The sequence below is a fragment of the Quercus robur genome, chromosome 9 (genome assembly GCF_932294415.1).
Source record: "Quercus robur chromosome 9, dhQueRobu3.1, whole genome shotgun sequence".
In the NCBI taxonomy this organism is placed as follows: Eukaryota; Viridiplantae; Streptophyta; class Magnoliopsida; order Fagales; family Fagaceae; genus Quercus; species Quercus robur.
This window is the reverse complement of record NC_065542.1, coordinates 25336413-25349771: the sequence shown is the minus strand read 5'-3', so window position 1 is coordinate 25349771 and position 13359 is coordinate 25336413. Positions and strand designations below refer to the sequence as shown.

At 32.0% G+C, this 13359-nt stretch overlaps 1 protein-coding gene across 1 annotated transcript; it reads right to left on the bottom strand.

Moving 5' to 3' along the window:
- Positions 1-8846: 8846 nt before the first annotated feature.
- LOC126700049 (laccase-15-like) lies at positions 8847-12657 on the bottom strand. Its single transcript, XM_050398029.1, has 6 exons — positions 12484-12657; positions 12145-12296; positions 11790-12034; positions 11489-11617; positions 9551-10498; positions 8847-9229 (listed from the first exon to the last, which is right to left on the bottom strand). The coding sequence occupies exons 1-6, from the start codon at positions 12568-12570 to the stop codon at positions 9099-9101; spliced, it is 1692 nt and encodes a 563-aa protein (XP_050253986.1). The 5' UTR covers positions 12571-12657; the 3' UTR covers positions 8847-9098.
- Between the last annotated feature and the right edge of the window lie 702 nt (positions 12658-13359).

Genomic DNA, 13359 nt, shown 5'->3' with positions numbered 1-13359 from the left:
ACTCGCACTGTTCATGCACATGGATTCACTGTGCAAGAGACAAATGCACTGTTCATGCACTGTTCACAGGTCCCACGGTACTATTCACACATTTAAAAATTATTTTGCTATAATGTTTTCAGTTTTCAGTTTTCACCAAAATAAGTTGTATTCAAACGGACCCTTAATATGAGATTTTAAAAGGACAAATCTTGTATAAACGTTGACTAGATTCATCTTTTGAAAATCTCAATTGTGAAGGTCCCAAAACGGTCAAATTATACGCTCAGTGCATTCTTGCACTGTACTATGTTGCAGTTTGTAGGTCACATAGTTAATGGGCCTAGGTTTAAAATTTTAAAGGGCTGTGATTTTGTGGGCTATTTGGATGAATTCTGATACTTAGTATTTTTTATTTTTTGATAATTTGATAGTTGGAAGTGGAAAATTTTAATCTTAGATATCTCAATTGGAAACACTCGGAAGTGTCAATTAGTTGAACTACAAGGCTCTTAGCATTTGACCCTTATTGGAATCATTTGATCAGTTTGGACTCTTTTCATGTAAGAATAGTCCACCCTTCACTATAATAAATTATTTTATAAGAATATAATATAAAATTTGTAGGATAAATAGTGAACGTGTTATTTAAAAGGATTTTCTATTTTTTATAAGTTTTATGTAATGGAATATATAATGTATTTTGCAATCAACAATAATACATAGTGATATATATATATATATATATATATATATATATTGTGGGAGCAAATGAATTGAGGACATTCTAAGGCCTATAGGCCCGAACCAAGAATGATCAAAGGCCCACACATGTGTCAACCCAAGTCTGACACATGGGCTAAGACCGAGGAGGGAAGACGTCAAGGCCATGCAGAACCAGGCTAAAACTTAGAATAAAAGGTTCGAGGAAAGGAGACTAACTAGCTTGTTGTCCGAGGAGCCCGAGGAGCAAATGCACCTCGGGAGTACCTTATGTAGCTCCTTACACTAGAAAGTAAAGCATTGTGGAAACACCAGAGTCGTGCAAGCAACGGAAATGGAAAATATCTAGGAAGGTGGCTACCAGCTTAATGCTCTGCATCAACTGAAATGGCCACATTTATGAAGAAAAGACATCTGCATAGTGACTCAACAACTCATAACTCTCTCTACTACCTCCAGAAGGGTCCTGATGGGACAAGTATCCGAATTATTCTCCTGAGATGTACAGATGGAGGGCTGAGATGCAATGGGAAGGGCTATTTAAGGAAATGAATCCCTCTAGAAAAATGGATGAACATTCTACAGAGAGAGAGAGAGAGAGAGAGAGAGAACTGAAATTTACTGTAAAAGGATCAGCATTGACTTTTAATGAAGAACCCCTCCTCGGACCTGCCCGAGGAAGAATTTACATTAAATTTGTGTCTCCTTCGTTTATGTTAATTGCGTTAGTCCTGTTATCCTCAAGCCTGTAATTACTTAGCATTGTAGTTGACTCGGAGAACCCATTCTCTTACAAATCTATTGTATTGGGCTTAAAACAATGGGTTCCACTGTTCTAAGTGGGCTTGGGCCTTTTGTCTAGTCCTTACATATATAATTAATGTTATTTAAATCTTTTATTTAAATTACATAATATTTATAATATTTTTTTATCTAAATGGAGAAGATGTTATTAAAATGAATTTTTTTTTGGTTAAATATACCATAATCAGTTGATTAATTTGAACATATCCAAGAACATGGGAAAAAATGTAACATTAAGTTTAAATTATTATACAAGTTTAGAATTGTAGCATTTTTTATTATTATTTCTAAATATAATTATAGTTTCTATATTATTGAAACTTGAATTTTAAGGTAATCTTTTGGATATTTATCACCATATCTCTAATTTCTAATGCTTATTTGTTCGTATTTTTTAACCAAAAAACTAAAGAGTTTGACCCAAATAGAATATGTAAAGTTGTGATTTACAACTATGTTTTATGTTGACTTTAATTCCGTGTCAAATTTGATTGTAATTTTGTTCAATCATTTCCCTTGCATTTTTGTGGGATTTAATTTAAGGGTTGTGTGTGAGAGTTTGGTGGAGATTCTATGAAGATGAGGATTTCATAACTAGCTCGCGACTAGCTCGCAAGTGCCAACCCGCGAAACAAGCTACATGAGAAGCACATACTGGAATTTGAAGAGCATTTGACAAGCTGGATTTCACAAATCATTCGCGACTCAGGCCAAATTGCGAGTGACCCGCGAAACTCTCTGCCTAATTATTTTGGTTGTCTTTTTGCATTCCTTTACCAACACTATATAAATCCTCATTACCCACGAAATGTAAAAGAAGAACAAGAAGTATTCACAAGAAACTTTTGAGAGAGAAAACCCTAGCCAAACACTTGTGAGTTAGAGATTGTTTACCCACAATCCTTTACATCATTTTTCTAGAGTTTCATTTTACTCCTACCTCTCCATCTACACATCCTTGAGTGTTTATTATCTCAAACACTTATCTCATCCATTCTGAGTGTTGAGAGAAGTTTTGGTGCCTATGGAAAGCATTGAAAGAAGCCAATGAGTGGCGGATGCAATCGGGCGGAATTGCGGGATCTGGATAACTAGTCGAGACAAGACTCCGAGAAGTCCGTTGGTAGCTAGAGCTTGGAGGGCTCAAGTACATTGGGTAGATTAGGCTTGGAGGCTCTTTTTGATATTTGTGTACTCCAACTTATTCACTAGTAGATTGATTTCAATTTGGAGGGACATGGAGAGGTTTTTCGCCTAGTATTTCGGTTTCCTCTTCGATAACACTTCTTAATGTTATCTTCTATTTTCATCTCACTTCCCTACTCTTTAAACTTTACATTTATCGCTTGTTGTACTTGCTTATGCATTAAAGTAGTGTCTCGGTTTATTGCACTTCATTTACTCTTGTTCCGCATTTAGATAAGTTAGAGTAAAAGCAATTAAGCCGTAATTAAAAATTGAGGGTCTAAACAAACATTAGTGTTTCTACACTAATTGAGTTTTCGAATCAAATTTCATACTTTTGTAACTTTTTAACTAAAAAATTAAGGAAAAAGAAGAAGAAGAAATTTTGAGCTCAAAACCGAAAAGGCAACTTACAAAAAAGAATCAATATAAGGCCTAGTTAGCCCAAATGGACTGAAGCAGACCAAAATGTACCGAATTGGACCAAAGTGGACTGAAGTAGGCCAAATGGACTGAAATGTTATGCTAATGTGGCTCAAAAGGATCTTTTAAATAATACATCTTATGCATGTTTTCATTTAATTTTTTAATAGTAAAAAATAACATTTAAAGTAAATTATTATATAAGTTTAGAATTGTAGCATTCTTTTTCTTTCAAAATATAAGTATAATGCCTATATTATTGAAATTTAAATTTTATAGTAATTTGTTGAATATTTATCATATTTATTGCTTTTGTAAGGCCATATCTATAATTTCTAATGTCCATTTTGTTTGTATTTTTTTTTTTTTTTTGGCACAAAACAAAAAACTTTGACTCAAGTAGGTTAAAATTTCATACTTTTCAACCCAAATTATAAATAAATAAATTAAGAGCCTAAAACTGAAAAAGAAACATACAAAAAGAATCAATATAAGGTCCAATTAGCCCAAAATGGACCGAAACGAACTAAGTGGATCGAAGTAGACTGAATTGGACCAAAGTGGACCGAAATACTGAAGTGAACCAAATGGACCGAATTAGATCGAATGGACCAAATTGGACCGAAATGCTAAGTTGACGTGGCTCAAAAAGATCTTTTAAATAATGCATCTTATGAATATTTTCATTTAAATTATTAATAGTAAAACCGAACATTTAAGCGATATCGTTTACTAACTAAAAAATTTACAAAGTGACATCATTGGTTAGTTTCACATCAACAACATAATAAAAAAATTCCTAATTATTTTTTAGTGATACAATAGTTAGTACTAATTTTACTACATATAAGTCTTAGAAATCTATATAATATCTAAAAATTAAAGCGTAACATTTATAGTTGTCTAACATTTTCTTTATTGTTGTCAAACTTGAAAGGGACAAAGAACAAGATCAAATATCAATAATTGAGAAGACTTTGATACCAAATTTGATGGAATCTCTATGTGTGGAAGGGGAAATGGATAACTACTTCCTTATAGTTGTCAAACTTGAAAGGGACAAAGAACAAGATCAAATATCAATAACTGAGAAGACTTTGATACCAAATTTGATGGAATCTCTGTGTGTGGAAGGAGAACTAGATAACTACTTCCTTATAGTTGTCAAACTTGAAAGGGAAAAAGAACAAGATCAAATATCAATAATTGAGAGGACTTTGATACCAAATTTGATGGAATCTCTATGTGTGGAAGGGGAAATGGATAACTACTTCCTTATAGTTATCAAACTTAAAAGGGAAAAAGAACAAGATCAAATATCGATAATTGAGAAGAGTTTGATACCAAATTTGATGGAATCTCTGTGTGTGGAAGGGGAAATGGATATCTACTTCCGTTCTTAGAATATATGATTATAGCACTATGAATGGTTGCTTGCCACCATTTAGTCATGCCACCGTAAGGTTCCTTCTTTTGTAGAAAATATATTCTTTTGGTTAAAACTATTACCTTTTTGTATTGGGAACTATATGATATATTCAAAACCATTCGACCATGGAAATATGTGTTGTGTTGTTTAGTAAACAACACAATGTTGGAAAATCACATGTTTGTATTGCATACAAAACATATGCAGCGGAAAATTAACGAATCTACTTCATTCGCAATTGATAACATGCACTACATAAGTTTCAAAATATAGAACAAGAGAGTGTACCTTGATGCAGTGAATTTCAAAACCAAAGATCAGAAGTTCTTAGAAACACTTTCAATCTTCACTTCAATTCCACTAACGCCCAAGATGTGTGGTCTCTCAATCAGTTATATGTGTATGTTCTAAAGAGAATGAATGTAGTTTCTTCTACTAACACACAAACCATTTTATGTTCATAAAATTCTGTATGTTTCTCTTCACATAACTGATTATCTAATTGGGCTAGCCTTTTGGACCTTTCCAATTGGGCTTTAGTATGTGGCTTGGAGTGAGACCAAAAGAGAACAAATAAGACACTAGCTCCAATGAGCCTTAGGCTTTTCTGTCAACTTTTAACAAGTCCAAAGTTACCATTAATTATATTTAATATCACTATATAAATATAATTGCACTCTAGGCCTTATTAATAAATTATATCCCAAGACTTTATTGTACATGCAACCCCTTCATAAAATATTCGTAATAATACAAAGTCATGAATGTAGACTGCCACTTTGTGAATTACTACATCTTAATCCTTGAGTACCCGATTTAATCCTTTTAAGTTATTCACCATATATTTATGAAATCCAATTTCATAAATATATACTTTATTAATTTCTTACTAAAGTGGTTAAGCCTAATTCTCTGAATAACTAAACCTATCAAACTTATCTTAAGGGAATATTTTATATCTCCGTTAAGAGACTATGAATTCCATCTTGAGAATATATGTTCCATCAACACTAAATGTGGTTGCCTAACATACTGAGGTTTTGATCATATCTTTAGATCTCACTCCTGATATATCAAAACAACCTACACTTCATGATCAGGTCCATTATTCTCTTAGGATTAAGAGTTCATGCAAATAGAAGTCGTGAAATTTATTATTCAATTGACAGTCGTTAGGAGAATAATAAATCTCACAGCGGTCCAGTTCAATATGTTTTAACTCTTAAAACATATCAACATATCAACTAGAAGTCACCACTTCCATGATCAAGACAAATCATCTTAGTTAATATGTTATAGTCTTCACAGATGAAATGCCCAATTTCATCACCGACTACAAACTAAATTCAGAGTTTACAAAGAACTTGTGATCTATATCTTTTGTGACTAAATCACATAAATCACATACTATGCATCTCATGGACTATATGATAATGTCCAAATATTCATGTTACCCATATTTCAGATAATAATAAAACAACTTTATTAATTACAATATTAAGTCTTGCATCATGTCATACATAATATCATATATAACATTATACAATAGGATTTAAGAGCACTAATTCTAACACACAACACGTATTTTTACAACATTTTTTCACCTATATGTATTTTTACAACACTTAAATAACATTACTAGAACAACATTACTAAACGGACCCTATATTTCTTATGGTATATCTGTATATATGCTAACTATGAGTGGGAGTTTTTTTTTTTTTTTTTTTTTTTTGAGAGAAAAGCAGTAGAAGTATATATATTGATATATATATATATATATAACAAAGAGAGAGAGAGAGAGATTGATTTTGTATTATTACTGTAATTGCTCTAATTTTTTTTTATTGAAATTTTATTTTCATCACCACCTATAGATGTAGGCTTAGCTTAGAATCAAATACACACACATCCCCTTTCTCTCTTAGCTTCCTTTTGTAAAACTAGGGTTCTTTCTACGTTTCTCGCTCTCTCTCTCCTAGGTCACACTTTGTAAACCCCCAAATTTCATCATAATTACACCCAAAAAAAAAAAAAAAAGCTTAGAATCAAATTATATAAATCTTTGGTATTCTTCTCTTTGTTTGTAATTGAGCCTTTTTTTATATATAATTTTTATAATTTTGTTCTGGTTCATATTATTTGTTTGTGATGTAGGCTTAAGATCAAACTATAAATCTTCTCAAAAGGTCAAACTATAAAAGTCATAGTTGTATTGAGATTTCAAGTAATCAATTAATTAAGCTCAATCCCCTTCAACCATTATGTAACCATCCTATTAAGAGAGTCCAATTTTTTACAGATGGTAACTTTATCTATAGGACTAATATTATATACGGCTATTTTGTTACCAATTCATTGGCTAACCCACTCTTTTGCATTCCTTCATTTCAATTATTTTGTTTGTAAGTTTGGAAGGAGAAGAGAGGATATAACAGGGAAGTATGAGAAGAGGAGAGAAGAGGAAATGGGTGGAGAGAAGGGAAGATATCCCTCCTTTATTTTGACATTTTAAAAATTGTACTGGATGAGAAGGAAGTAGATACTAGATATCTCTCCCTCTATTTAATTAAGAGTGATGATAGGAATTAATTAGTATCATACATTTTATTATATATTTAACCTTTACAAATTGACGTGTGACCAATAAGTCAGCCACTAAAAAATAATTCTGGGATTCATTTGTTGCATTGGTGAAGTGACATCAATTATATTATTGTTACATCAATTTGTAAAAATTAATTGATTCTCAAAAAAAAAAATTTGTAAACATTAATTATGTAATAAAATTTGTAATAATTTTAACATTTTCCTTTAATTAGTTATGGGTGGAAATGAAAGAAAATAATAATATATAAATAAATGGATAAATATATTATTCCTCTATTAACTTCTATAATTAAAAAAATATTGTGGGTAAAATAGAAAGTATGTAAAAGTTAATTAAACTAAAATCCCTTGAAATCCAAACCCACTCAAATCCTTTATCCTCTCCTCGTTCGATTTGATTGATGTTCTCCTCCTCTTTTTTATTTTTTAATCTTCTTTGTTTTCTCCACCTACCATGTGAAAGCTTGGCCTTCTGTTTTTCTTTAGGTTTTCCTTTTAAGTGTCAAAATTAACGTCACATGAGTTGCTTACTTAGAAGTTAACTTCTTTCTATCTCTCTTGTGTGTATATTTATTTTTCAAAAAAAAAAAAATTCTCCATTTTTGCTTCACATGTATGTTTTTTTCCCCTTCTCCTCATATATATATATATATATATATATATATATATTGGGAAGATAGTGTGTAAGATTGCTCAAATTGATTAACAAAATTACAAAGAAATATCAATAATATATCAGTAAAACAAGATATACTCAAATTAATTTATAAATAAAATAGACAAGTGCAAAAACATATAAAATTAAGGATTAAGTAATTAAAACTTATCACTGAAGCATGGAACTAAATCTGCTGTCCTTAAGAAGCGATTTCATCCCACTAGAATGAATCTGTTGGTATAAATGGCTCGGGCAGTCGCTCTCCAAGGTACAACGGCAACTTTGTTAATGTGTACTCACAAACAAAGTTTCGAACTCATCACAAATGCCCAAGAGAAAGTTTTTGATATAGAAACAAAGAAAAATATATGTGTCGTTTCTCTTTTTTTCTTTTGGGAATCAATTATATGTATAAACCAGAACACGCACTTGGAATAAATGAGCTTACAGTGGTGAAAGAAGAAATTGGAGGAATTTGTTTTTCAATCAGTGCCGCAAGTCAATGTGTATTTTTTTAAGAATAAGGAAAGATGCAGCATACCTATTGCTAAGGAAAGAAGAGATAATTGGGGGATTTTTTTGCTGCCAATAATACCCACGCAAGCTAAGGAAGATTATTGTTGTAGATTGTTTGGGCTTTTTCCAACTAAAAGAATTAATGGGTTTAATTTTTAAAACATACCCAACAATATATATATATATATATATAAATTTTTTGAGAAAAAAAAATTGCAAATTCCATTAAAGAAAAGTTAAATCAGCTTGAATTGCAGCGTTGAAATTTGAAGGAACATGTTTCATCTATATCAAAAGAATATGGGTTTGCATTTTCAAAATCTCTTAAATAAAATATGTGGGCAACTTTTAAAAAATTATATATATATATATAGAAAGAGAGAGAGAATCCAATTTTGATGAATCATACAAATATCTAGCCAATAATAATATTTGATTTATTTCTACATACTACTTAATCACACAGCTTTATTTAATTCCATATACAATGCATACCATATAGTATGAGAACAAATAAACTACTTCTTCCACAACAATTTCATTATTTTCCTCCACAAATTGACAATGACTGTCGTGGTAATAATTCCACAAATGATAATTATAAACAATAATGCAATAGACATATTGAACAAATCAAGAGCACAATGAAAACAAACAAACAAATATATGAATGGACTGGCCCAATTCATAATTGCTTATGTCTCCCCTATCATTTGATGTAACTTCTCATGAGGAATGAACCAACATGGAATTTGGAGCTTGCAGCTAACTTCAACAGGGTGGCATGTCTGGCGGTGGTGGTAAAATATGTGCTTTTTGACCTTTCCCATTTTTCACTACGAATACCATGTCCATGCCCCATGTCATATGCCGATCAAAATGGCAGTGCATAAACCAAACTCCTATCATCACAAAACATAAACAACATCATCATCATTGTAGTATTAAGTGTGAGGGGCAAAGGTTGCATCTTGAGCATTGGACAGAATACAAGACTGACAAGTGGATAGATATGTATTGTTTCTAATACTCTAATATACTAGACACAAGTTAAACTTAATATCTTGAATATTTAATGAAATCCAAAATTGACACGTGTTCAATTTTGAACACGTTCACATTTAGTGTTCCAATGCATTGGACACAAATTAAACCATAGATGCGAGTTATTAAAAAAAAAACAAAAAAACAAAGTAGAAAATAGTTTTAGTAGTTTGACAAACCAGGATTGTCGGCCCTGAATCTAATGGCAGTCCAGCCATATAAGGGAACAGCAATGGTGTTCATAAAAGGAGGGTCAACAAGATTATATCTCAATGGGTCCTTATCCTTGTCAAAGTTTCCAAGACCCATTCCAACCACATAGAAACTGTGTCCATGGAGATGCATTGGATGATCATTCCCACCCGCCAAAGTCGTGCCTTGAAAAACAAGTTCCACAGTCGTGTTATACTTCAGTATCTTAACCTTGGTCCCATGTCTAGGTGTATTTAGGTACAATGGCAAGTTCGGAGCAGTGAAATTAAATAAATATGGTGGGAAATCTGGAAAATTAGTCCCAAATACCCCATTGATATGACCATAATAAGCTTGTAAAATATCGATGTTTGGGTTCACAAAGCTTATGTTATTGACACTAGTGGCTAGTCGGGTCCCATTAGGCCCTGCACATGAATTGTTAGGACATGGGAACGTGTTGATTGAGATTACAAAAAATAAATGTTTGGTTATGTTTATTGGGACTCTGATTGGATGATTTTTATCGGCTAAGCTTCTGAGGCTACTTGTGAAACTAACTGAGGCATTGGTATTATTAGAGTAAGGAAGATTATTAGGTAGGGAAGGAGGTGAAGATGGGGTATAGTTTCCATTGTATTCAAGAATAGCAGTGGTGGTTGTGTTATCATAAGGAACAAGAGGTGCAGCAGAGTATGCTCTAGCAGCCATGTAATAGTGGTCAGATTTCTGGTTCGCTTTCAGCAAAACATCGATGGTTTGGCCAGGGGATATTGTGACATAACTTGATTCCAATGGCTTGGTGTAACTACCATCTGTTCCCACAACAGTGACATTGTGCTTGGCAATGGCGAAAAAGAGAATATCCATCACGGCAGAGTTGATAAGGCGGAGGAGATAAGTCTTGCCATGATCAACCTTTATCTTGAATGTGTCTGCAAGTGGTAAATCGCATTAGTAGACTAACATTTTAGCCAAAAAGAGAAAACAAAAGAAGAGAGTTTATGGACACAACTTTTATACCATAATCTTTTTTGCTACTTAAAAACGTAAATTGTGATCATGATATATGGAATAATATTAAGGTATATGTGAAAGTAACTATTCACTATTCACAATTGACAATTTGTAACAAAAATTGTGATAAATAGTATAGTCCTAAAAAAATTGATAAAAAAGAGAGAGTATCATTTGATAAAAACTTTTAGTAACTTGACAATTGATTATTGCCTTTCTAAGAAGGATGAATTTTTTATTTTCTTTCCTAGGGCTAAGACGATGACTTTATTATTATAACCATCTTTAAGTATTACCGCCACTTGCATCTTATTGGGTTACAGTTAACCGAGTTTTGCTACTACTGTTTGAACTATGACATTTACCAATTGCAAGTAATTTCCTCAATAAGTCTAAGGGTCCGTTTGGATTGAACTTATTATTGCTGAAATTGAAAACTGAAAACACTGTAGCAAAATAATTTTTAAATGTGTAAATAGTACCGTGGGACCCATTTTAAATATTTTTTAATATGTGAACAGTATATGCACAGTGCATAAACAGTGCATACACTGTTCATAACAGTAAATTCTGTCTCCCAAAGTCAACAAATGCGAAAATAAAAAAAATAAAAAAAAATAAAAAATAAAAATAAAAAAAAAAAAGGAAAACGTAAAACTTATAAAACACAGACGCCGGATTCAGTGGAATCCAAACGGCCTCTAAGGCTCATTGATTTATGATCCATATATTTTAAATTGATAAATAATAACATTTGATACGATACTTATAGTGTGTTTATCTTCTTACCGGTACTCTTCAATCTTACTCCCTTTTCATTCTAATTAGTAACGTCAATCTTAGAAGCATTTGGTACAAAATAAATTTTATAAACATACTATTCATATAAAACTTTAGGAATCTTTGACCTGGTTTTGAGCACGGATAAAGAACACCAGGTTGGCCATTGATAGTGAAAGCATCAGAAACATTAGGGTCTGCTCCAGTAGAAATAGCTCTATTATAAACTGCCAATATTCCTTGCTTCCACCACTCTCCTGCATAATCAGAGATTTCCAGTCATTTCAAAAATATTTTTCTGGTCAAATTGTGTAACATTTTCTTTACTTTTAAGTTGCATATACAGCTTGACTCTTCAAATTTGAAAGACGACCAAAAAATTAAAAAAAAAAATAGTCCCAATTATTGAGAAGGCTAATTTTATAATACCAAATATGATTGGAACCTCTTCATGAGGAAGAGGGAAAGGATATTTGGTTCCCTTCTTGGGATGAATGATTATAGGACCATGAACTGTTGCTCGCCACCACTCACTATGAGCATGCCACCATAAGGTCCCTTCTTCTGTGGAAAATATAATCTTCTGCCTAAACCTTCCACCCGGTTGTATGGGGCATTGTGTAATGTATTCAGGACCATCTGACCATGGATATCTTGGTTGTTTTACTCCATGCCTATAAAATTGTAAATTAATATTATCATATACAATGCATAGTTAATTAGCAGTTCCTTATATATTTTGATTTCTTCTGTCAAAACAAAAGTTAACGGATCAGAATGATACCAATGAATAGTTATGTTAAAATTGCCCTGGTTATGGACATCAACAAAGATAGTATCTCCATTGTGAACATGTAGTGCTGGTCCTGGAAACTGGCCATTTACTGTCAAGATGTTCTTTGTGCCGCACAGTCTCGTGTATGGAGTTTCTTTTATCTACAATCCAAAGTTTACACACAGATGCTATAACTCATAACAAAGCATGTGTACATATTAATAGGTATACAACTACGTACATGAATGCAGTGTGTGTACGTATCTATATCTCTATTCATAATGTAGAAAATCAAACAATTGCATTTCATGAAATGAATGGTGAAATTTTATCGTATTAGTTACTTACCACAAAAGTATACTGAACATAAGCTTGGCAATGAATGGCACCGACAATTAAGACTAGCCAACTCAAAAATTTAAGGTTCAACCACATTTTTTTTTTTTTGGTAGCGGTGGGAGCGGTGGGTGATGGAAACTGGCCTTTTTATTTTTCTTTTCAGTCTTGTAGTTTTTTAGTGAATTCCTTAGCTAGGAACCGTTTATATAGAGACATGAGGCTAACAGGAAACATGATTAACTCTACTGGTGAAGGTGGCATGGGACCATTTAGATGCTTAACTAACTGTACAGGTTGATGATGACTTGTATTTCCCCATGAGATTTTCATTCTCTTCAAGATCAAGTTAAAGATATATAATACTGTTGACAACAACACAACGAGTATTTTTTTTTTTTTATATGTTATCGAATCTTCTAAAAGAAATTTTTTTAGTCTTGTTTCAAATCCATCTGAACATAAAAGTATAATAATAATAATAACAATAACAACATTATTCAAACTTTATTCAAAATTCAATTTAGTCCTTAAATTTCAGCCTTTGTTATTCTCCTTTAAAAAAGCTCTATAAAGAAATAAGAACCCTCTAATGGAGCTTTTTTGATGAAAATTAACGGAAAGTTTAAGTTGAATAAACTTAAAAGTTAAAATACTTAATTGAACGAATACAAAGTATTAAATTTCAAAAACAAAAATAGAAGTTGTACTTTATTAATTTAGGGTAAAATTTTTATTTCCCTTTGCCAATCAAAGGAAAGAAAAAATAATATTTCTTCTTTCTTCCAATTTCTATACATACTGTTATCTTCCATCACCCGCAACCAGCCAGCGTAAATGTCTATTTCTAGGTTGAAGTTTGGCCTGCCGAAAGTCGAATGGGTTGGT